The sequence below is a fragment of the Lactuca sativa genome, chromosome 7 (genome assembly GCF_002870075.4).
Source record: "Lactuca sativa cultivar Salinas chromosome 7, Lsat_Salinas_v11, whole genome shotgun sequence".
NCBI lineage: Eukaryota > Viridiplantae > Streptophyta > Magnoliopsida > Asterales > Asteraceae > Lactuca > Lactuca sativa.
The window spans coordinates 149190796-149215667 of record NC_056629.2 but is presented as its reverse complement, the minus strand read 5'-3'; the positions used below and the strand labels follow the sequence as shown (position 1 = coordinate 149215667).

The window sequence follows — 24872 nt, the reverse complement described above, 5'->3', positions numbered from 1 at the left end:
CAAGGCAATCATGCTACAGAAGTTGAATCTATGTAAAGCTTCAATTGGTTTCCAAATACTTGGAAAGATAGTAGGAAAGAAGGAAGGCCTATAGAGAGATGTGGTTAACAAAGATTAAGTTTAGGTGGCAGAAGATTGGTTGATTATTTTCCACCTGGGATATTGTGAGTTGAGGAGCCTGATCTTTCTTTCAACCACATTGTCGCTATGAAGACAAAGGAAAGGGCTCCTATTACGGAGTTGCTACAACGAAAGACTTCTCGGTAACTTTAGGTGTAAGTTGTACTAAAAAGATTAAAAAGTACTATCACTACTAAAGAAACAGCCCTTTAATGTCACGCGAACCATAACACACACTGATTTATGATACATAAAAGTCCCCATGATACTCCAACCACCCCATAAATTGGTTATTCCTAAACGAGTCATGAAGGGTATAACGAACATACGCTGTCTCCACATTGGATCAAGAACAGGGTCAGAAGGATCAAAAACTGCTAATTCATACTGGGCCATAGAACCGGCCCAACCAGCGACCAAAGCTGTATGCATTATATGAACAGAAAGCAAGCGTCCGAATCATTCAATACAACGGTATGGACACAATACGAAGGCAAACCCATGGAAATACCCCTTTATGAAAGAAAAATGACACTACGTAACTTTATTGCATTGGAAATATACTATGGCTATGTTATGGACCCCCTCTTTAGTGGATTATTTTAATGCAAGGGTTCAGCTCTCCCAAAATTTGAAGCATTTAGGAGACACATTTTTGCGTGCCCTAAAATTAATGTCACAAAAAAACATGGAGGGTACCTATAAAAAAAAGCATGTCGTATAAGCATGTCATTTTGTAAGTTTTCATGAAGAATGACACACATTTCCCATCCTTTAATAATTAGTAAGGGGGGGGGGGGGGGTTGAAATCCCGAAAATATTAAAAAACCTCGGCGCCTTGTTCTCTAATCATCTCCCATTCGTCATTTTGATGTCTATGATGCGTCTCCTCCTTCTTCTATACAATCATCTACCGAAGAAACCTAATGACATTTCGCGGTTGTGCATCTCTCTTTCATCTTTTTGCAGCTCTACAAAATGTTTAGGTTTATAGGGTTCATTAAATCTCGTCCTTTACACACATCATTTCTTATTCTCTCTTTCTTATTCATTAACACTCGTTCTCTCATGACTCCTCTGACTTGGCCGCCTAAAATCTTCCCTCCATTGTGCAGTTGTCTTTGCCAGAGTACATGTCGTTACTAGAGACTAGAGTGAACATTGATGTCGCCTAAGCCTCAGCAAGCCTCCAATGTACCCGATCTCTCTCTCTCTCTCTCTCTCTCTCTAACTTGGTAATAACTTATTCGCTTTATAAGTATATTATTTTTTGAATCTTTTTAGGTTTGAAATATTGATTATGATTGGAAATTGTTTTCATTTGTTACAAAATCCGATTGTTACTTTGTAATTAGTTTGACGATTTTTTTTGATGATTTAGTGTTAGCGTTCTTAATTTTCCTTTAGGTTTGTGCTTTCTAATACGAAAAAGACTATAGATAGTTTATTTTCATGGAATGTTTGCTTTTGCTTGCTAAATTTTCTGTAGGGGAGTTTGTAAATGTATGGTATTACTATGCATTTAGCAAATCGATTCTCCATTTTATTACCATCCTGAAATAGAAGATAAAACTATGTAGGTTGTTATACATGTTATTTGTATTAATAACAGTTGTGATAACTTAGAAGATGAATCCATGAAAGCTAAAATGGTGACTTTTATGTAACCCATTAAAGAAATAAGAAACCTTTTTTTTTTAATAATCTTGTTTTATTTAATTTGCAACCATTTGGATTCTTGGTAAATTAAATGAAAGTGGAAACGAATCTTGGAGCAATGAAGGAGAAACACACGTGACTGTCATTGATGGAATCTCTAGTCGAATCAAACATTTATTCATTTAGTATTATATCACTTGCTATTAGTTTTTGAGTATTGTTTTTTTTATAGAGAGGAGGCAACTGGCGTAACTGGATCTCTTGCAATAGGTGTAGCATACTTTGGTGTCATAGAATCGACCAAAAAATGGATTGAAGAAACACATGTGAATCTTAGAGGTCCCTGGGCTAATATGGAAAGATAAAGGACCAAAGGGACTATATAAAGGATCGGTTGGGTCTCATGTTTCAATTGTTGCGTTTGAGGTAGGTGAATTGGTCTGAATACAAGTCTTAATCGGAGATGGTGTATTGTTAGGGGAATTGATAAGATATGATGAAATAGTTTTTGTATTACATTTATTTAAACATTGGAATGATTATTATTATTTGACATACTATATATTTTTAAATGGATTGTCTTTTTTTTTTTTTTTTTTAATGATATGCTATTTTATATTTTGAGACAATAATTGTCATCTAATTTGGAAATTATTAAATACATTTAAAAAAATATTTTTGTAAAACCTTTAAAATTGTCTTTCTTTATGACACGAGCTTTAATGATACGCATTGTGTGTTGTAAATGCACGTCGTAAGGTTACGACACATAAATGCGTGCGGTCTTCTTTTATGATAGGCCCTTCACTGACACGCATTTGCGTGTCATATGTATCCTTCTATGACACGCAATTCTTGTCATTAAAGGATATTTTTCTATTAGTGTATTTATCTAAAAAATAAGGTCCAGAATTTTAACATTGTTACAGAAGATGCAAGCACAAATGAAAACTTAATAAAAATACAATAATTGCATATTAGGCTCAAATAGACTGCAACATATAAGTTTTAACACCAAAATGGGTAAAAATGTGCTAAATCAGGAAGATTTCATATATATTTGTCGATGATTTGTATTAAATCCTTAATGAACTGGAAGCCAACGTTGAATAGCTAATAATGCTTGTATGTATTTATACATTTGAGACATGCATAACTATTAGATGTCGGTTTGAAACTAAATATCATGTTGTTTTGAGACAAATCTAATGTTTTGTTACTATAGTTTCAATCTCTCGTGTAAATATGTGTTATGTTCACTGGTAGATACATGTTCATCCCATTCATGATACCATTTTTTTCTTGGTTTTTTTCAATAAATCCGTTAAATTTAAGAAAAAAACTATAACAAATATAAATATTCAGTTATCACCATTAAATGGTAATTTCTTATGTAGCCTCTTTAAAGAGGTTCCTCGTCCTCAAACGACATCTTCAATTTCACACCTATAGTAAATTGCAGTCACAACATTAATCCTATGATGAATTTACTTTCCCTTCCAAATTTCAAGAAATCAGTCAAGATCCCAACCTTTTCTTTTTATGATAACTTTTAATTAACATTAAGAATGTGATTGCTAAAAATATAATTGTACATAATATAATAATGGATAAAGTATAACGAATTAAGAATAAATAATCTTGAAAAACAAATTGTAGGTTTCCTTCCTATATTTCTTTATTTAATACAAGTAGAGTTGCATTTGATCCATTTCTTATAAATCTCTTATTCGTACAAGTGATGCTTTCATTTAAAGGGAAAACCGAGGAAGGAGAGGGAAATCACAATTTTAGATTAATTGATTGAATTTAGTAATGAAACTTAATGAAAAGAAGATCTTTGGGGGAATTTGCATCCGGTTTTATCATCATTAAGTGTTACCACCGAAATAGGTAAAAAAGTTGGAAATTTAGTGAGATTTCATATGTGTTTGTCGATGAGATTGTTACTTGAGGAGTCTGGTGTTCCTTTCCATTTCATGGTCGCTATAGAGACAAAGCATGGACTCCTGTTGCGGAGTGGCTACAAGGAAAGACTTCACAATAACTTTAGGTGTAAGTTGTACTAAAAAGATAAACAAGTACTATTTGTGTTAAAACTATAGTCTAGAATTTTAACGTTGTTATAGAACATGCGAGCAAATATGAAAACTAAAACGAAATACAATAATTGCATATTGGGCTCAAATAGACATCAACATATAAGTGTTAACACCTAAACAGGTACAAATTTGCTATATTAGCGGGATTTTATATATCTTTGTTTATGATCTTTACTAAATCGTTGATCAATTAGAAGTCTATCATTATTGGTTCCCTTCACTGATGGATATATAGGTATATATTTATAGATATAAGACATATGTAACTACTAGATTTCGGTTTGACACTAAATATCATGTTGTTTTCAGACTAATGTAATGGTTTGTTACGATAATTTCAATCCTCGTTTATATATCCATTATGTTCGCATGGTAGATAAATGTTCATCCCATTCATGATACCATTTTTTTCTTGATTTCTTTCAATGAATCCATTAAATTAAGAAAAAAAATCTATAACATATATAAATATTCAATTATCAACATTACAAGGTTATGACTAAGACAAATTGTTTTAACTGCTGTTATTTCCCTATAAACATGCATTTTAGATTGCAACACATTTGAGAACTCAAAAAAACAAATAATGGTAAATTTCTTAGTTACCCTCTTTAAGGAGTGTCCTCGTCCTCAAACGTCATCTTCGGTTTCACACGCTACAGTAAATTATAACATCTATGTACTTGTTCAAGCCTATCACAAATTTACTTTCCCTATTAAATTTCAAGAACTCAATCAAGATCCCAACCACTCCAAAGAAATCAATATTTGCCGACTTTTAATCAACTTTAAGATTGTGATAGTTAAGAAATATAATTGAACATGATATAATAATAATGTTCTGAATGAACCAAAAATAAATAATCTCAAACAACATATTGTAGCTATCCTTCCCATATTTTTCTATTCAATGTACATAGAGTTGAGTTTGATCCATTTCATATAAATCTCCATTCCGTACAAGTGATGTTTTCATTTAAAGGGGAAGCCGAGGAGGGAGAGGGAAACAAATCTTTTGGATAAATTGGACGAATTTGGTAATAAAACTAAATGAAAAGGAAGATGTTAGGGGAATTTGCGTACAGTTGTATCATCAATAAGTTTTAACACCGAAATGGGCAAAATATTGATAATTTAGCGAGATTTCATATATATTTGTCGACGATATGTATTAAATCGTTAATCAGTTGGTAGTCCGCCGTGCTGATGGTTCCCTTTACCTGACAGATATATAATTAGTTTTAGTTTTAATTAGTTTTATGGATTTTATTTTCCCTTATTAACAATTAAAACAATTTTATTTTAGGTATGATGTCAACCACCGGTCCAAATATGACAAATTTGCTACTTTTGATTTGCCAGACGTATAGAAAAAAAAACCCACCGCTCCTGCCCTTGTCCAGAAGAATAATGTGAGTTGGCACGCGTCAATAGATATTGGTGCATCCATTTGCCATTATGACATCCTTCAGTAACAAGGATGGTTCCAATTGAAAACTGTCAACGGAGCCACACCTCTCTATATAAACGATATCAGTACTACTTCTCACAAACATAACATCTCTCTCTCTCTCTCTCTCTCTCTCTCTCTCTCTCTCTCTCCATACAAACAATAATGGCAAAGTCGAACTCTAATCTTTGTGCAGTTGTTCTTTTAATATCAATTCTAATAGTAGCAGCATCAGCAGGGAGTTTTTACGATGAGATGGACATCAGTTTTGGGGGTGAACGTGCTAAAATTCTGAATGGAGGTCAGGATCTTTCACTTTCACTCGACCAATACTCTGGATCGGGTTTCCAGTCGAAGCACGAGTACCTGTTTGGAAGGTTCGACATGCAACTCAAACTAGTACCAGGCAATTCTGCTGGCACCGTCACCACATTCTACGTGAGCACCATCGATCGGTTCCAATCTTGAATTTCATATCTGAATTATATATATATTGTGATCACTCATTTGTATTAATCTTTTAAAGGCTGATAATAACCATGTCTTTGTATTAAATCACATTAGTTGTCATCACAAGGTGCGGGTCACGATGAGATCGACTTCGAGTTCTTGGGCAACTCCACGGGAAACCCTTACACAATTCACACCAATGTGTATTCACAAGGGAAAGGAAACAAAGAACAGCAGTTCCACCTTTGGTTTGACCCTACCGCAGCCTTCCACACCTATACCATCGTATGGAACAGTCTAAGAATTATGTAAGTCACGCATCCAACATAAACATTAATTGGTTCTCTTCCTTTCTCATGTTTTTCTGCTGTTCCTATATAAAGCTCTTTGTCTCTTCAGTTTCTTGATAGATAACATACCAGTAAGGGTGTTCAATAACAATGATGCTGCTGGAGTCCCATTTCCCAAGAGCCAACCCATGAGGGTTTATGCCAGCCTGTGGAACGCGGATGACTGGGCAACCCAAGGTGGGCGTGTGAAGACTGACTGGACTAATGCGCCTTTCACCGCGTTATACAGGAAATTCAATGCCAATGCCAAAAAAGTTGGTCCCAATTCAGTATCTACAAGCTCAATAAATGATCACCAGTCATGGAGTACCCAAGGACTTGATGCAGCTGGCCGAAATAGGATCCGATGGGTGCAAACCAAGCACATGATCTACAACTACTGCAACGACCGCAAACGGTTTCCCAATGGTATTTCAGTGGAATGCAAGACCTCTAGATTCCTTTAAGCCTGCTTACTAACTTGATATCCATATTTTTTATTCTTTATTGATCGATTTCTGATCTTCATGATTATTTATTCTTTGATTCATTGTAAACATTCAAATTGAAAATACAAATAAATACACAAGTATAAGATTCCATTTACACTTTAAAAACGCATTGTCTAACAGCACATTACAATAATTGAAATATCTTTTTCGTTCATATCTAATTATATAGTTTAGTTGGTCAAAATCGAAAGTCATTAGTAAAAACATTATAATATCTAAAATCCTTTTTTTTCGACACTACATACAAACTTCATTATGTGTAGAATTAACAACAAAAAATGATCCTAGTGGTCTATCATTGTTTTCGATAGGAAACATTGTATGTGGAAGAAATGGCTAAAGTCTCGTATGCCTTAGTTAACTGTAACTTCATTTATGATACGTTATGCACTAGATCTTAAATTGTAATGTAGTGGGAGGCAGTAGCAGGTTTATGTCAAATACAAGAAAAAAATTAGGAAGGGATGAAGTGGTCGTTATGCTATTTGAAAAGCACTTATGTGGTTACCTTACCTTTCAGAAGAAAGAAACTAGTCTTAGAAGGCTTCTGTGATGTAGATAAGAGATGTTCTAGATATTGAGGGAAAACCATAACAGTGATGTAGATAAGAGATGTTCTAGATATTTAGGGAAAACCATAACAGGGTTTTTGTATACCATTGCGGGTATAACCATCAGTTGGATATCCACACTTTGGAAAGAGTATTCATCTATTAACCATAGAAGCATAATGAATGGAAATTGAAAAAATTATCCTTAGAACTTATTTGCTTGAAAATATTCATATATTTGGGCAAAAAAAAGATTGTGTCCTACTTTATTAAAACCATAGTGCATTTCAACTTTCAAAGAATCTAATCATTCATGATAGAACAAAATATGTGTAGATGAAGTAACAGTTTATCAAACAATCAATAAGCCATTGGACTCGGAACCCGAAGAAGATCCTTGGTACTAAGAATCTAGTAGACATGTTTTCCAAGGCAATCATGTTACAGAAGTTGAATCTATGTAAAGCTTCAATTGGTTTCCAAATACTTGGAAAGATAGTTGGAAAGAAGGAAGGCCTATAGAGAGATGTGGTTAACAAAGATTAAGTTTAGGTGGCAGAAGATTGGTTGATTATTTTCCACCTGGGATATTGTGAGTTGAGGAGCCTGATCTTTCTTTCAACCACATTGTCGCTATGAAGACAAAGGAAAGGGCTCCTATTACGGAGTTGCTACAACGAAAGACTTCTCGGTAACTTTAGGTGTAAGTTGTACTAAAAAGATTAAAAAGTACTATCACTACTAAAAAACAGCCCTTTAATGGCATGCGAACCATGACACACACTGATTTATGATACATAAAACTCACCGTGATACTCCAACCACCCCATGAATTGGTTATTCCTAAACGAGTCATGAAGAATGTAACGAACATCTGCTGTCTCCACATTATTGGATCAAGAACAGGGTCAGAAGGATCAAAAACTGCTAATTCATACAGGGCCATAGAAACCGCCCAACCAGCAACCAAAGCTGTATGCATTATATGAACAGAAAGCAAGCGTCCAGGACCATTCAATACAACGGTATGAACACGATACGAAGGGAAACCCATGAAAATACCCCTTTATGAAAGAAAAAAGACACTACGTAACTTTATTGCATTGGAAATATACTATGGCTATGTTATGGACCCCCTCTTTAGTGGATTATTTCAACGCAAGGGTTCAGCTCTCCCAAAATTTGAAGCATTTAGGAGACACATTTTTGTGTGCCCTAAAATTAATGTCACAAAACAACATTGAGGGTACCTATCAAAAAAAGTATGTCGTATAAGCGTGTCATTTTGTAAGTTTTCATGAGGAATGACACACGTTTCCCATCCTTTTATAACTAGCGGGGGGGGGGGGGGGTTGAAATCCCGAAAATATTAAAAAACCTCGGCGCCTTGTTCTCTAATCATCTCCCATTCGTCATTTTGATGTCTATGATGCGTCTCCTCCTTCTTCTGTACAATCATCTACCGAAGAAAACCTAATGACATTTCGCGGTTGTGCATCTCCCTTTCATCTTTTTGCAGCTCTACAAAATGTTTAGGTTTATAGGGTTCATTAAATCTCGTCCTTTACACACCTCATTTCTTATTCTCACTTTCTTATTCATTAACACTCGTTCTCTCATTACTCCTCTGACTTGGCCGCCTAAAATCTTCCCTCCATTGTGCAGCTGTCTTTGCCGGAGTACAGGTCGTTACTGGAGACTAGAGTGAGTATTGATGTCGCCTAAGCCTCAACGAGTCTCCAATGTACCCGATCTCTCTCTCTCTCTCTCTCTCTATATATATATATATATATATATATATATATATATATATATATATATATATATCTTGGTAATAACTTATTCGCTTTATAAGTATATTATTTTTTAAAACTTTTTAGGTTTGAAATATTGATTATGATTGGAAATTGTTTTCATTTGTTACAAAATCCGATTGTTACTTTGTAATTAGTTTGACGATTTTTTTGATGATTTAGTGTTAGTGTTCTTAATTTTCCTTTAGGTTTGTGCTTTCTAATACGAAAAAGACTATAGATAGTTTATTTTCATGGAATGTTTGCTTTTGCTTGCTAAATCTTCTGTAGGGGAGTTTGTAAATGTATGGTATTACTATGCATTTAGCAAATCGATTCTCCATTTTATTACCATCCTGAAATAGAAGATAAAACTATCTAGGTTGTTATACATGTTATTTGTATTAATAACAGTTGTGATAACTTAGAAGATGAATCCATGAAAGCTAAAATGGTGACTTTTATGTAACCCATTAAAGAAATAGGAAACCTTTTTTTTTTAATAATCTTGTTTTATTTAATTTGCAACCATTTGGATTCTTGGTAAATTAAATGAAAGTGGAAACGAATCTTGGAGCAATGAAGGAGAAACACACGTGACTGTCATTGATGGAATCTCTAGTCGAATCAAACATTTATTCATTTAATATTATATCACTTGCTATTAGTTTTTGAGTATTGTTTTTTTTATAGAGAGGAGGCAACTGGCGTAACTGGATCTCTTGCAATAGGTGTAGCATACTTTGGTGTCATAGAATCGACCAAAAAATGGATTGAAGAAACACATGTGAATCTTAGAGGTCCCTGGGCTAATATGGAAAGATAAAGGACCAAAGGGACTATATAAAGGATCGGTTGGGTCTCATGTTTCAATTGTTGCGTTTGAGGTAGGTGAATTGGTCTGAATACAAGTCTTAATCGGAGATGGTGTATTGTTAGGGGAATTGATAAGATATGATGAAATAGTTTTTGTATTACATTTATTTAAACATTGGAATGATTATTATTATTTGACATACTATATATTTTTAAATGGATTGTCTTTTTTTTTTTTTTTTAATGATATGCTATTTTATATTTTGAGACAATAATTGTCATCTAATTTGGAAATTATTAAATACATTTAAAAAAATATTTTTGTAAAACCTTTAAAATTGTCTTTCTTTATGACACGAGCTTTAATGATACGCATTGTGTGTTGTAAATGCACGTCGTAAGGTTACGACACATAAATGCGTGCGGTCTTCTTTTATGATAGGCCCTTCACTGACACGCATTTGCGTGTCATATGTATCCTTCTATGACACGCAATTCTTGTCATTAAAGGATATTTTTCTATTAGTGTATTCATCTAAAAATTAAGGTCCAGAATTTTAACTTTGTTACAGAAGATGCAAGCACAAATGAAAACTTAATAAAAATACAATAATTGCATATTAGGCTCAAATAGACTGCAACATATAAGTTTTAACACCAAAATGGGTAAAAATGTGCTAAATCAGGAAGATTTCATATATATTTGTCGATGATTTGTATTAAATCCTTAATGAACTGGAAGCCAACGTTGAATAGCTAATATATGCTTGTATGTATTTATACATTTGAGACATGCATAACTATTAGATGTCGGTTTTAAACTAAATATCATGTTGTTTTGAGACTAATCTAATGTTTTGTTACTATAGTTTCAATCTCTCTTGTAAATATCTATTATGTTCACCGGTAGATACATGTTCATCCCATTCATGATACCATTTTTTTCTTGGTTTTTTTCAATAAATTCGTTAAATTTAAGAAAAAAACTATAACAAATATAAATATTCAGTTATCACCATTAAATGGTAATTTCTTATGTAGCCTCTTTAATGCGGTTCCTCGTCCTCAAACGACATCTTCAATTTCACACCTATAGTAAATTGCAGTCACAACATCAATCCTATGAGGAATTTACTTTCCCTTCCAAATTTCAAGAACTCAATCAAGATCCCAACCTTTTATTTTTATGATAACTTTTAATTAACATTAAGAATGTGATTGCTAAAAATATAATTGTACATAATATAATAATGGATAAAGTATAATGAATTAAGAATAAATAATCTTGAAAAACAAATTGTAGGTTTCCTTCCTATATTTCTTTCTTTAATACAAGTAGAGTTGCATTTGATCCATTTCTTATAAATCTGTTATTCGTACAAGTGATGCTTTCATTTAAAGGGAAAACCGAGGAAGGAGAGGGAAATCACAATTTTAGATTAATTGATTGAATTTAGTAATGAAACTTAATGAAAAGAAGATCTTTGGGGGAATTTGCATCCGGTTTTTTCATCATTAAGTGTTACCACCAAAATTGGTAAAAAAGTTGGAAATTTAGTGAGATTTCATATGTGTTTGTCGATGAGATTGTTACTTGAGGAGTCTGGTGTTCCTTTCCATTTCATGGTCGCTATAGAGACAAAGCATGGACTCCTGTTGCGGAGTGGCTACAAGGAAAGACTTCACAATAACCTTAGGTGTAAGTTGTACTAAAAAGATAAACAAGTACTATTTGTGTTAAAACTATAGTCTAGAATTTTAACTTTGTTATAGAACATGCGAGCAAATATGAAAACTAAAACGAAATACAATAATTGCATATTGGGCTCAAATAGACATCAACATATAAGTGTTAACACCTAAACAGGTACAAATTTGCTATATTAGCGAGATTTTATATATCTTTGTTTATAATCTTTACTAAATCGTTGATCAATTAGAAGTCTATCATTATTGGTTCTCTTCAATGATGGATATATAGGTATATATTTATAGATATAAGACATATGTAACTACTAGATTTCGGTTTGACACTAAATATCATGTTGTTTTCAGACTAATGTAATGTTTTGTTACGATAATTTCAATCCTCGTTTAGATATCCATTATGTTCGCATGGTGGATAAATGGATACATCCACCGATATTAGACATGACCGACTATCTTTGCTTCGTATGGAAAATGTACTGGTAAATGTTTCATGGAGTAAAAAATACCAGGGACAAAGATGGTCTCTAATTTACATAGTATTATTGGGATCTCGGTTTCAATCATTTCCATGTCTTTTGCTGTGATTGTTGTTGCTGTTAATGTGTTGAAGAAAATATTCAACTCTGTTAATGCTTCCCACACTTGTTTTGGCAACATCTCACGGAATGCAATTGGCATCAATCTTTGCATAAAAACATGACAATCGTGGCTTTTCATTCCGAATAGTCTACACCCTGTTAAAGCAACACACCTCCCCAAATTAGAAACATAACCATCGGGGAAACACAATTTCTCCACCCATTGGCATATGGCCTTCTTTTGATTTTGCTCCAGAGTGTAGTATGCTCTTTCATTATCTTCGACTCCTTTTCTCTTCCTACAATAGAGCTTCAGATCTCTTCTGGCTGCTACATTGTTCTTCATCTTCCCTTTGACATCCATTATAGTGTAAAAAAAGTTTCAAATAAAATTTTCACAATATGTGTAACATCAAAATTATGTCTAATGAGATTTTTTTTCCAATATGGTAAATCCCAAAATATGCTTTTCTTTTTCCAACCATGAGCGCCACATATTATGTTTACATCATCAACATTTAGTTCAGCCACTTTTAACAAACATAATTGTTCAATCTGCCTTAAATTTTGTTCACCATTCTTACTTGGAGGAGGACCTTCTATCATTTCACGATTCTTCTTGAACTTATTTTTATCCTTTCTATATGGGTGATTCACCTGTAGAAATCTTCTATGGCAGTCAAACCATGACATCTTATTACCATTCTCTAGTCTGAATGCTTGTGTATGTTTCCCACAATGAGGACATGCTAGCTTACCTACTGTAGCCATCCGGACAACATTGCATATGCTAGAAAATCACTTATTGTCCATATCAAAGCTGCTCTTAGATGGAAATTTTGTTTTAAGGATATATCATATGTTACTACGCCTTCTTCCCATAATTGCTCCAACTCTGCAACAATTGGTTGCAAAAATACATCTATTTTATGCTTAGGGTTTGACGGTCCTGTCACAAGGGCAGTCAAAAACATGTAAGGCTCTTTCATGCATATAGAAGTTGGCAAGTTATAAGGTGTTATAATAATATGCTAAGATGAATATTGCTTTCCAAATGCTCCTTGTGGTGCAAACCCATCTGTACTTAGGCTTGATCTTACATTACGTACTTCTGCTGCAAATGAAGGATGACTTTTGTCAAAGTGCTTCTAAGCTTTTGAACCGGATGGATGACACATTACTCCAGCATCATGTCCATGATTCTCAGAGTGCCATCGCATGGAAGTGGCTGTGGCTTCTGAAGCATACAGTCTCTTCAACCTTGGAGTCAAAGGAAAGTAATGGATTTTCTTGAAGGATACGCGAGAACATCTGGCCAAATTTTTTGACCGTTGTACCTATCTGCATTGCAGAATTTGCACCGACAAAGATCTTTGTCTTGACTCCAATATATCATACATCCAGACCTGCATCAGTCAATCATCTCCATGAGCAAACCTAGTGCTTGTATTAACTTTTTGCTCTCGTATAAACTACCTACCATATTATTCTCCTCTGGTAACACATCATTTATCAACTGGAAGATAGTGTCATAACTATGCTCAGGTATGAGATACTCTGATTTTAAATTTAATAGTCTAGCTACAGCAGATAGTTGTGTCACTTTTTTTTACATCCAGGCCATAATTCTTTATCGGCTGCATCTAGCATATTAAAGAATTTTTTTTATCTAGTGCATTTGGCTCCTCTTCAGGATCAATATTATTTAAATCAGGAGCCATTGTATCTATGACCATTTCTCTATAAGAACATGCACCTTCTCTAAAATTTGTGTTTGAATCATCAACCCCTAAAAACGTATTGTCATCATCAATTGATGTTTCGCCATGTTTATCCCAAAACCAATATTCGTCAACAAAACCAAACTTGTACAAATGATGTTTAACAATATCAACTTATGTATATGGTATGTTACGACATTTTATGCATGGGCATTTGATTTATCTTCATCCATGAACCTATGTTGAGTGGTAGCAAAATCTATAAATATTTTCACTCCTTGTATGAAGACAAGCGATATACAAATACTATTATCTTTTCTTTCATACATCCATTTTCTACTTGAATTGTTCTTTGTCTTAAATTTGTAAAGTATAAATTTCAATAACACAATATTAATTTTATGTTCATTAATGTTGATTTGAATTCATATATGACATTTGAAGTAAATATATAGTTACCATACAAACATCGCAAAGGTACCTTAACAACGACTTGTTTCACAAAGCTAATGACCAAATGCTGAACAAATCCTCAAAGTTTTCTAATTTGAATGGTTGAATAACTTTTATTATTGGATAAAGTCTTAGAAAATTAGTAGAATGGTTTAATTGAGATCGACACTTGCAGAACACATATTCAAACAAAGTGTGTATCGATTAAAGAACCTTCGACAACCCTTGATTTCAATGTGTTGGATGGATACTAGGTCATATTAGTGGGTCGATATTATTCAGTACCAGGTTAAAACCCATCTAGTATACGGGTAATTATAAATTTAAATAACATTCATAATAAATATAGATATAGATCTACTTATAATATAAATTCTATATATACAATATTTTCCTTTTAATAACGACTTGATTAAATTTTTTTTATTTCCATAGCAAAAATGGCGCCTTCACTTTAGAGATTGCAAATAGACCAAAGTGCCCTTGAAATCTATATCAAAACTAGGTCACAATGAACTTTTAGTTAGTAAAATGAAAAAGACAAAAATAACATACATATAAAAACTAACATATATATATATATATATATATATATATATATATATATATATATATATATATATATATTAACATTTAATAAAGTTAAAAATATGTATTCCCATTACACCAAAATAAACATAAAATATGCATCACTAATTGTGTGAATCAAACAACAATCATATATGTAACTACTCCAAACTAATGTCAAACATCCTAGCAAACTTAACAAAACATCCATCCCACAAACAACCAACTGCATTGATACATAAAAGCTGAATCATAACTGCTCACATAAGGATGCTTTGCACAGCTTCTATGTAAGCCATGGAATTTTATCTGCTTTGATCTCCTTGCCAAGTGGTTTTGAACCTTGTTACAGGTATGCCTTAGATTCCAACTTCTTCTAGTATTAACGTAGGCATTATTTAACACGATCAGAGCTTCTTGCTTCCTTTCAATACCTTCGGCCATCAACATCATTCCCAGAATGAAGATAGCATCCAACTGCCCATGATCAACTGCATCTTGAAGCAACTGTTTCCCTGCTAGTTCTTCCCCTACCGTAAAATACTTCGCCTGACATACAATAATTAATCATACAATTATAAAAATACAAATATAAAAAACTAATTGAATTCTTAATTATCCGATTGCTTAAAAGAAGAGTACCATTCCATCGTTGAAGAGTATGTGTGGGTTGTTCAACTTTTTGCATTTGCTTATGACTTCATATTGTTGAATACTTAATGGACGAAACCTTAATCGATTTGTGTCTATGATTTTATATATTGCGTCTGATGTTATAGAATCCCTAAAGAGTTTGCAACTATAATTCACAAATCAACAAAATTAATCTATTAAACACTAAATTAAATATGTATATAAGTATAATATAAGTAATGCACATCATAGTTACACTAACTGGCACTTAAAAGCATCGATTGGTGAATTTCCTCCAACCGTAGTTACTATTTTTTCGATCAAGTACGACAGCAAAGCAGTAATTCTTTTTCATTGTTGTCTTGTTTGCATTCTTTCTGATGAACATCTCGCTGCCATTATGTTGAAATGCGTCTAGTGTAATTCAAATTATATAACAACAACGATTTTAGGGTTTATTGATCAACGTGCCAGAATTTTGATTGTTGGGAATGGAATGTAGATGATCAATTGCCGATAAACTTAAATGACGGGATAAGTCTGACTACAAATTATGGTGCCTAAGTGTTTAGACTATGAATTGACATAATTGCCCTTTAACATACAAAGGTTACTACGTAAATGGTTAGGGTATTTTTGTCAATACCTACTGGCATTTTTGTAAATAAATTGACATTTTAAATTTAAAAAGATGAAGCTAAATAAAATTATTGATTAAATTTAGAGGGACGAATTTAAATAAAATTACTGACATAAGTAGGATTTGAACCTGCTACTTCAGGTAGGAAGTAAGACGTGTGTGCGAGCTAAACTAAATTAACTTATGTTTCTTCTAATTAAAAAACCATAATATTATGCTCATTAATATTGCAACCCATATGTTATCCATGGACACCATAAGCCACTACTATGTTGACCAATGACCCATATGTCATCCATGGACACCATAAGCCACTACTATGTTGACCAATGAACCAAATGTCATCCATACGTCATCCATGGACACCATAAGCCACTACCATGTTGACCAATGGCCCATATGTCATACATGGACACCATACGCCACTACCATGTTGACCAATGGCCCATCTGTCATCCATATACACCATAAGCTACTACCATGGTGACTAATGACCCATATGTCATCCATATACACCATAAGCCGCTACCATGTTGACCAATGACCGATATGTCATCCATATACACCATAAGCCACTACCATGTTGACCAATGACCCAAATGTCATCCATGGACACCATAAGCCACTACCATGTTGACCAATGGCCCATATGTCATCCATATACACCATAAGACACTAACATGTTGACTAATAACCTAAATGTCATCCATGGACACCATAAGCCACTGCCATGTTGACTAATGGCCCATATGTCATCCATATATATCATAAGCCAATACCATGTTCACCAATGACCCATATGTCATCCATATACACCATAAGCCACTACCATGTTGACCAATGACCCATATGTCATCCATATACACCATTAGCCACTACAATGTTGACCAATGGCCCATATGTCATCGATGGACACCATAAGCCACTACCATGTTGACCAATGGCCCATATGTCATACATATACACCATAAGCCACTACCACGGTGACCAATGACCCATATGTCATCCATATACACCATAAGCCACTACTATGTTGACCAATGACCCAAGTGTCATCCATGAACACCATAAGCCACTACCATGTTCACCAATGGCCCATCTGTCATCCATGGACACCATAAGCCACTACCATGTTGACCAATGACCCATATATCATCCATATACACCACAAGCCACTACTATGTTGACCAATGATCTATATGTCATTCATATACACCATAAGGCACTACCATGTTGACCAATGGCTCATATGTCATCCATATGTCATCCATGGACACCATAAGCCACTACCATGTTGACCAATGGCCCATATGTCATCCATATACACCATAAGCTACTACTATGATGACCAATGACCAATGACCAATATGTCATCCATATACACCATAAGCCACTACCATGTTGACCAATGACCCATATGTCATCCATATACACCATAAGCCACTACCATGTTGACCAATATCCCATATGTCATCCATGGACACCATAAAGCCACTACCATGTTGACCAATGGCCCATATGTCATCCATATACACGATAAGCCTCTACCATGTTGACTAATGTCCCATATGTCATCCATATACACCATAAGCCACTACCATGTTGACCAATGACCCATATGTCAGCCATAGACACCATAAGACACTACCATGTTGACCAATGACCCATATGTCATCCATGGACACCATAAGCCACTTCCATGTTTACCGGTTGACCAATGGCCCATATGTCATCCATGGACACCATAAGCCACTTCTACGTTGACTACAGTTTTTTGTTAATTTTTAAGCAAGAAAGATGTTGAACTCGAAAGCAAAAGGAGCATCCGGTGTGAAGCCAACTAAATTCATTGCACCATAGGTTATGAAACACAACAGGATATCAGCTGCAAAATCTGTAAACAGACAATTACAAGATGAAGAAATCGACTTCCCAATACCAACAACCACATCCAAAGCACCTATAACATCTACCATCAAAAGCCCTAAACCTATATCATTAACATAAACAATGACTACCACTTACTCGACATCACTTACAACTTCCACTTCGCCCTTAGAAAATACATCTAAAACTTTAGTAACTGGAACAATACAATCCTTAATACTTACATCAATAACCAAAACTTCAACACCTATATCATCTAAGCCGTCATCAACACCGACACCCCCTACCACATCATCAACACCTATATCTACTACCACAACCTCAAAACCTGCATCTACACTACCATCCTCTCTACAACTACAGTAACTACCACACCCTACTTAAGTAAAGGAACTACCACAGCCTCAACATATACATCTATCCCAACACCTACCCGAAAATATACCCCATCAACAACACCTATCCCAGAATCTACCCCATCACCAACACAACCAACCATGAATGAATATGTAGTGGAAAGTGTAGAAGGTGAAACAATTCTTCTGAAGATTGTGGACCAGATAGATGTTTAACAGTTCATGTTTGGAAAAAAATGTGAGTTACCAATCAAATCTTAATTACAATTTTTTCTATGTATAACCTTTTGGTTTACATGGACATATCAATTCATAACTAAACACATCACATGATTACTTGCAGGCTAATGCCACCGGGTGCTTGTGCACACTTTATTAGTTAGTCATTTAAACAAAGGGTAAATCCAAAAGGGTACGTTTGGGGACAAGTAAGCAAAGAAATGCGCAAATTATATTGGGAGGAGTTTCATGTAATTAGCTATATGTGATAAAATTTTGTTTGGTAAACATTTACACTTAAGTTATGTTTGTATTGTTAATGTGTAGAAAAAATGTTGTTGGGATGAAACAATAGACTCGCTAGTGACGCATGCTTGGGCAAGGAAAGAGGCACAAAGTTATGGCCAATATCTCTTCAGCATGCGGAGCCCAAAAAGAAACAAACATGGCTTTAAACCTACTCATATTCCATAGGAATTTTGGAACTCCTGGCAATTAAAATGGAATACAAAAGAATATAAGCTAAAATATGAGCAGAACAAGAAAAATAGGCGTAAAGGTGTGGCTGATGGAGTAGCAAAACCAGCACATAACGTTGGATCCGCAAGTCATTTAAAGATAGCTTCTGATTTTGGTAATTTTTTTTAATGGTACATCGTATCAATGTTTATATATGTTTATTTGTATATTTGATATTTTATATGGTATTTATGCAGAAGAGGAAATTAGTACATAATCCACCCCATAGTGAATTGTTCCTGTATACACACACGAAGAATCACGATGGAGTCACTTTCACAAATGAAAAAGATAGACAAATTCATGTAATATTCATTTCAGTGTTAAACTTTTATATTGTAGCTACTCCATAATATCATTCATAAATTTGATATCTTTTAACTTATAATATTTTTATTTTGTAGATGGCCTATACAGAAAAATGGGAAGAGTTGGAAGCTGAAGGTGTTGAATTTGAGGAAAGCTATTTTATGCTGTTGTTGGTGGTCATGATAAAAAAAAGAAAGACTTTATGGATTAGGCTCTTTTGCAAAGGCGGTTCCCAATAGGAACGGTAAAACAGATGTATGTTACATTCCGGAAAAAATGATAAAATAGTAGAAACTAGGGAGCTTGTTGCTAAACAAAAACAGGAAAATGAAGAGCTAAAAGAAATGATGAACGCCCAACAAGAGGAAAGCAAAGCAAGGGTCGGGCATCTTGAAAAACAACTTCAAATGACATTGGATCTTATTAATGTCTTTACACAACAACAACAATAGTAGGTTGATATATGTTTATTTGCAGATTATGTATTTTAGAGTAACAACTTTCTTAATTTTTTCCATGTAATAAATAATTATTGTATTATTTTATGACATAATGGTTTTGATTTTTTTGTTTTTCATATATTACTACAAAATAATTTGGATATAATTTATAAATCAGTTATCTATCGGTCCATATGGAATATGGTATATAATATACACCACAAAAATTGCTAGGGATTCATGACCACAAAATTTTCTAGGAAGTCATCAAACGGAATTTACTAGGGATTCATGACCACGAAATTTGCTAGGGATTCAGCACGACGAAATTTGCTACGGAATCACCACCATAGAATTTACTAGGGAATGGCCACCATGGATTTTTCTAGGGAATGACCACCACGAAATTACTAGGGAATCACCACCACCGAATTTGCTAGGGATTCATCACCACATAATTTGCTAGGGAATCACCACCACGGAATTTGCTAGGGAGTCACCACCACGGAATTTGCTAGGGAATCGCCACCACAGAATTTGTGATGGAATAACTACCACGGATTGTGCGATGGAATCCTACTACGGAATAAACGACGGAATACCACCTACCACGAATTTCATTATGTTGTCACATTTGTGACGGAATTATCTTTTCTGTTGCAAACCCTCACTACGACGTTTTTAGGGACGAAAATAGGTCATTGCAAATTCCGTCGCTATTCGTCTTTTGCAACGGAATTGCAACTTTTCACGACGGATTCCTTCCGTAGCAAAAATGTGTTTTTCTTGTATTGTGATACGTAAAAGTGTTTCCCCTAAAAATAATGTCAACTCTCCCAAAATATGAAGGATTTAGGACACACATTTTTGCATGCCCTAAAATTAGTGTCCAAAAAGAAAAACACGGAGGGCACGTAATCAAAAAAGCATGTCGTACAAGCCTGTCATTTTATAATTTTTCACGAAAGAAAGAAGTGTGTTTTCCATCCTTTAATAACTAGCACGGGGGGGGGGGGGGGGGGGGGGATGAAATCCCCAAAAATTAAAAACCCCGCCGCCTTTTAATTAACATTAATTAACATTAAGAACCCTTGCCAAATTCAAAAACTCAATCAAGATCCCAACCTTTTCTTTTTATGACAACTTTTAATTAACATTAAGAATGTGATTGTTAAAAATATAATTTTAAATAATATAATAATGAATAGAGTATAATGAATTAAGAATAAATAATCTCGAAAAAACAGATTGTACGTTTCCTTCCTATATTTCTTTCTTCAATGCACGTATTTGACCATTTCTTGTAAATCTCTTATTTATACAAGTGATGCTTTCATTTAAAGGGAAAACTGAGGAAGGAGAGGGAAATCACAATTTTAGATTAATTGGTCGAATTTGGTAATGAAACTTAAAGAAAAGGAAGATGTTTGGGGAATTTGCATCCGGTTTTATCATCATTAAGTGTTAACACCGAAATAGTAAAAAAAGTTGCAAATTTAGTGAGATTTCATATGTGTTTGTCGATGAGATTGTTAGTTGAGGAGTCTGGTCTTCGTTTTGACCTCATGGCTGATCGCTATAGAGACAAAGCGTGGGCTCATGTTGCAGAGTGTCTACAAGGAAAGAATTCACATTAACTTTAGCTGTAACTTGTACTAAAAAGATAAACAAGTACTATTTGTGTTAAAACTATAGTCTAGAACTTTAACTTTGTTATAGAAGATGCGAGCAAATCTGAAAACTAAAACAAAATACAATAAATGCATATTAGGCTCAAATAGACATCAACATATAAGTGTTAACACCTAAACTTATAAGTGCTAACACCTAAACAGGTACAAATTTGCTATGTTAGCAAGATTTTATATATCTTTGTTTATGATCTTTACTAAATCGTTGATCAGTTAGAAGTCTATCATTATTGGTTCCCTTCACCAATGGATATATAGGTATATATTTATAGATTTGAGACATATATATGTAACTACTAGATGTCGGTTTGACACTAAATATCATGTTGTTTTCAAACTAATGTAATCAACTTTAACAATGTGATAGTTAAGAAATATAATTGTACACAATATAATAATAGAGTTCTGAATGAACCAAGAATAAATAATCTCAAAGAACATATTGTAGCTATCCTTCCCATATTTCTCTATTCAATGTACATAGAGTTGAGTATGATCCATTTCATATAAATCTCTCATTCCGTACAAGTGATGCTTTCATTTAAAGGGGAAGCTGAACAGGAAGAGGGAAACAAATATTTTGGATAAATTGGACGAATTTGGTAATAAAACTAAATGAAAAGGAAGATGTTAGGGGAATTTGCGTTCAATTGTATCATCAATAAGTGTTAACACCGAAATGAGCAAAACGTTGATAATTTAGCGAGATTTCATATGTTTATCGACGATATGTATATGTATTAAATCGTTAATTAGTTGGTAATCCGTAGGTGCTGATGGTTCCCTTTACCAACATATATATAACTAGGTGTGAGACCCGTGTAGTACACGGGTTGATTTAAAAAAAACATAAACATTATATTAAAATGTAAATAGAAAATATTTTTTAATGTACAACTTTAAACTAAGAAAGGAATAAACATATTTATTGCAATTTAATATCATATATATATATATATATATATATATATATATATATATATATATATATATATATATATGATATTTAATACTTTACATATATAAGTATATTACTTTAATTTAAAAAAATAAAACAAACCAAAAATTGACTATTGAATAATATTTATTTCAAAAATACCACAAAATGACAAGTGCCAAAATTTATGAGAGATTGACATGTGGCAAAAAAAAACCTTTATTTATTAAGGAGGATTAGTTTTAATAGTGTTAAATGCGATTGATAAATGTTTTAAATGCGTTTTTAAAGATTTGATTTTCCCAACTTATTAACAATAGAAACAATTTTATTTTACGTATGATGTCAACCACCGGTCCAAATATGACAAATTTGCAAATTTTGAGTTGCCAGGCGTATAGAAAAAAAAAACCCACCGCTCCTGCCCATGTCCAGAAGAATAATGTGAGTTGGCACGCGTTAATAGATGTTGATGCATCCATTAGCCACCATGACATCCTTCAGTAAGAAGGGTGGTTCCTGTTGAAAATTGTCAACGTAGCCACACCTACATATATAAACGATATCAGTACTACTTCCCACAAACATAACATCTCTCTCTCTCTCTCTCTCTCTCTCTCTCTCTCTCTCTCCATACAAACAATAATGGCAAAGTCGAACTCTAATCTTTGTGCAGTTGTTCTTTTAATATCAATTCTAATAGTAGCAGCATCAGCAGGGAGTTTTTACGATGACATGGACATCAGTTTTGGGGGTGAACGTGCTAAAATTCTGAATGGAGGTCAGGATCTTTCACTTTCACTCGACCAATACTCTGGATCGGGTTTCCAGTCGAAGCACGAGTACCTGTTTGGAAGGTTCGACATGCAACTCAAACTAGTACCAGGCAATTCTGCTGGCACCGTCACCACATTCTACGTGAGTACCATCGATCGGTTCCAATCTTGAATTTCATATCTGAATTATATATATATTGTGATCACTCATTTGTATTAATCTTTTAAAGGCTGATAATAACCATGTCTTTGTATTAAATCACATTAGTTGTCATCACAAGGTGCGGGTCACGATGAGATCGACTTCGAGTTCTTGGGCAACTCCACGGGAAACCCTTACACAATTCACACCAATGTGTATTCACAAGGGAAAGGAAACAAAGAACAGCAGTTCCACCTTTGGTTTGACCCTACCGCAGCCTTCCACACCTATACCATCGTATGGAACAGTCTAAGAATTATGTAAGTCACGCATCCAACATAAACATTAATTGGTTCTCTTCCTTTCTCATGTTTTTCTGCTGTTCCTATATAAAGTTCTTTGTCTCTGCAGTTTCTTGATAGATAACATACCAGTAAGGGTGTTCACTAACAATGATGCTGCTGGAGTCCCATTTCCCAAGAGCCAACCCATGAGGGTTTATGCCAGCCTGTGGAACGCGGATGACTGGGCAACCCAAGGTGGGCGTGTGAAGACCGACTGGACTAATGCGCCTTTCACCGCGTTATACAGGAAATTCAATGCCAATGCCAAAAAAGTTGGTCCCAATTCAGTATCTACAAGCTCAATAAATGATAACCAGTCATGGAGTACCCAAGGACTTGATGCAGCTGGCCGAAATAGGATCCGATGGGTGCAAACCAAGCACATGATCTACAACTACTGCAACGACCGCAAACGGTTTCCCAATGGTATTTCAGCGGAATGCAAGACCTCTAGATTCCTTTAAGCCTGCTTCCTTTAAGCCTGCTTACTAACTTGACATCCATGTACACTTTAAAAACGCATTGTCTAACAGCACACTACAATAATTGAAATATCTTTTTCATTCATATCTAATTATATAGTTTAGTTGGTCAAAATCGAAAGTTATTAGTAAAAACATTATAATTTCTAAAATCCTTTTTTTTCGACACTACATACAAACTTCATTATGTGCAGAATTAACAACAAAAAATGATCCTAGTGGTCTATCATTGTTTTCGATAGGAAACATTGTATGTGGAAGAAATGACTAAAGTCTCGTACGCCTTAGTTAATTGTAACTTCATGTATGATACGTTATGCACTAGATCTTAAATTGTAATGTAGTGGGAGGCAGTAGCAGGTTTTTGTAAAATACAAGAAAAAAAAATTAGGAAGGGATGAAGTGGTCGTTATGCTATTTGAAAAGCACTTATGTGGTTACCTTACCTTTCAGAAGAAAGAAACTAGTCTTAGAAGGCTTCAATGATGTAGATAAGAGAGGTTCTAGATATTTAGGGAAAACCATAACAGGGTTTTTGTATACCATTGCGGGTATAACCATCAGTTGGATATCCACACTTTGGAAAGAGTATTCATCTATTAACCATAGAAGCATAATGAATGGAAATTGAAAAAATTATTCTTAGAACTTATTTGGTTGAAAATTTTCATATATTTGGGCAAAAA

The 24872-nt window shown here is 34.1% G+C and overlaps 2 protein-coding genes across 2 annotated transcripts; both read left to right on the top strand.

The window, feature by feature from the left end:
* Positions 1–5490: 5490 nt before the first annotated feature.
* Positions 5491–6686, top strand: LOC128127452 (xyloglucan endotransglucosylase protein 1-like). The gene is made up of 3 exons (XM_052765923.1): positions 5491–5769; positions 5896–6089; positions 6181–6686. The coding sequence occupies exons 1-3, from the start codon at positions 5497–5499 to the stop codon at positions 6575–6577; spliced, it is 864 nt and encodes a 287-aa protein (XP_052621883.1). The 5' UTR covers positions 5491–5496; the 3' UTR covers positions 6578–6686.
* Positions 6687–23087: 16401 nt separating this feature from the next.
* On the top strand, positions 23088–24168 carry LOC128127344 (xyloglucan endotransglucosylase protein 1-like). The gene is made up of 4 exons (XM_052765810.1): positions 23088–23360; positions 23487–23680; positions 23772–23991; positions 24022–24168. The coding sequence occupies exons 1-4, from the start codon at positions 23088–23090 to the stop codon at positions 24166–24168; spliced, it is 834 nt and encodes a 277-aa protein (XP_052621770.1).
* Positions 24169–24872: the final 704 nt, after the last annotated feature.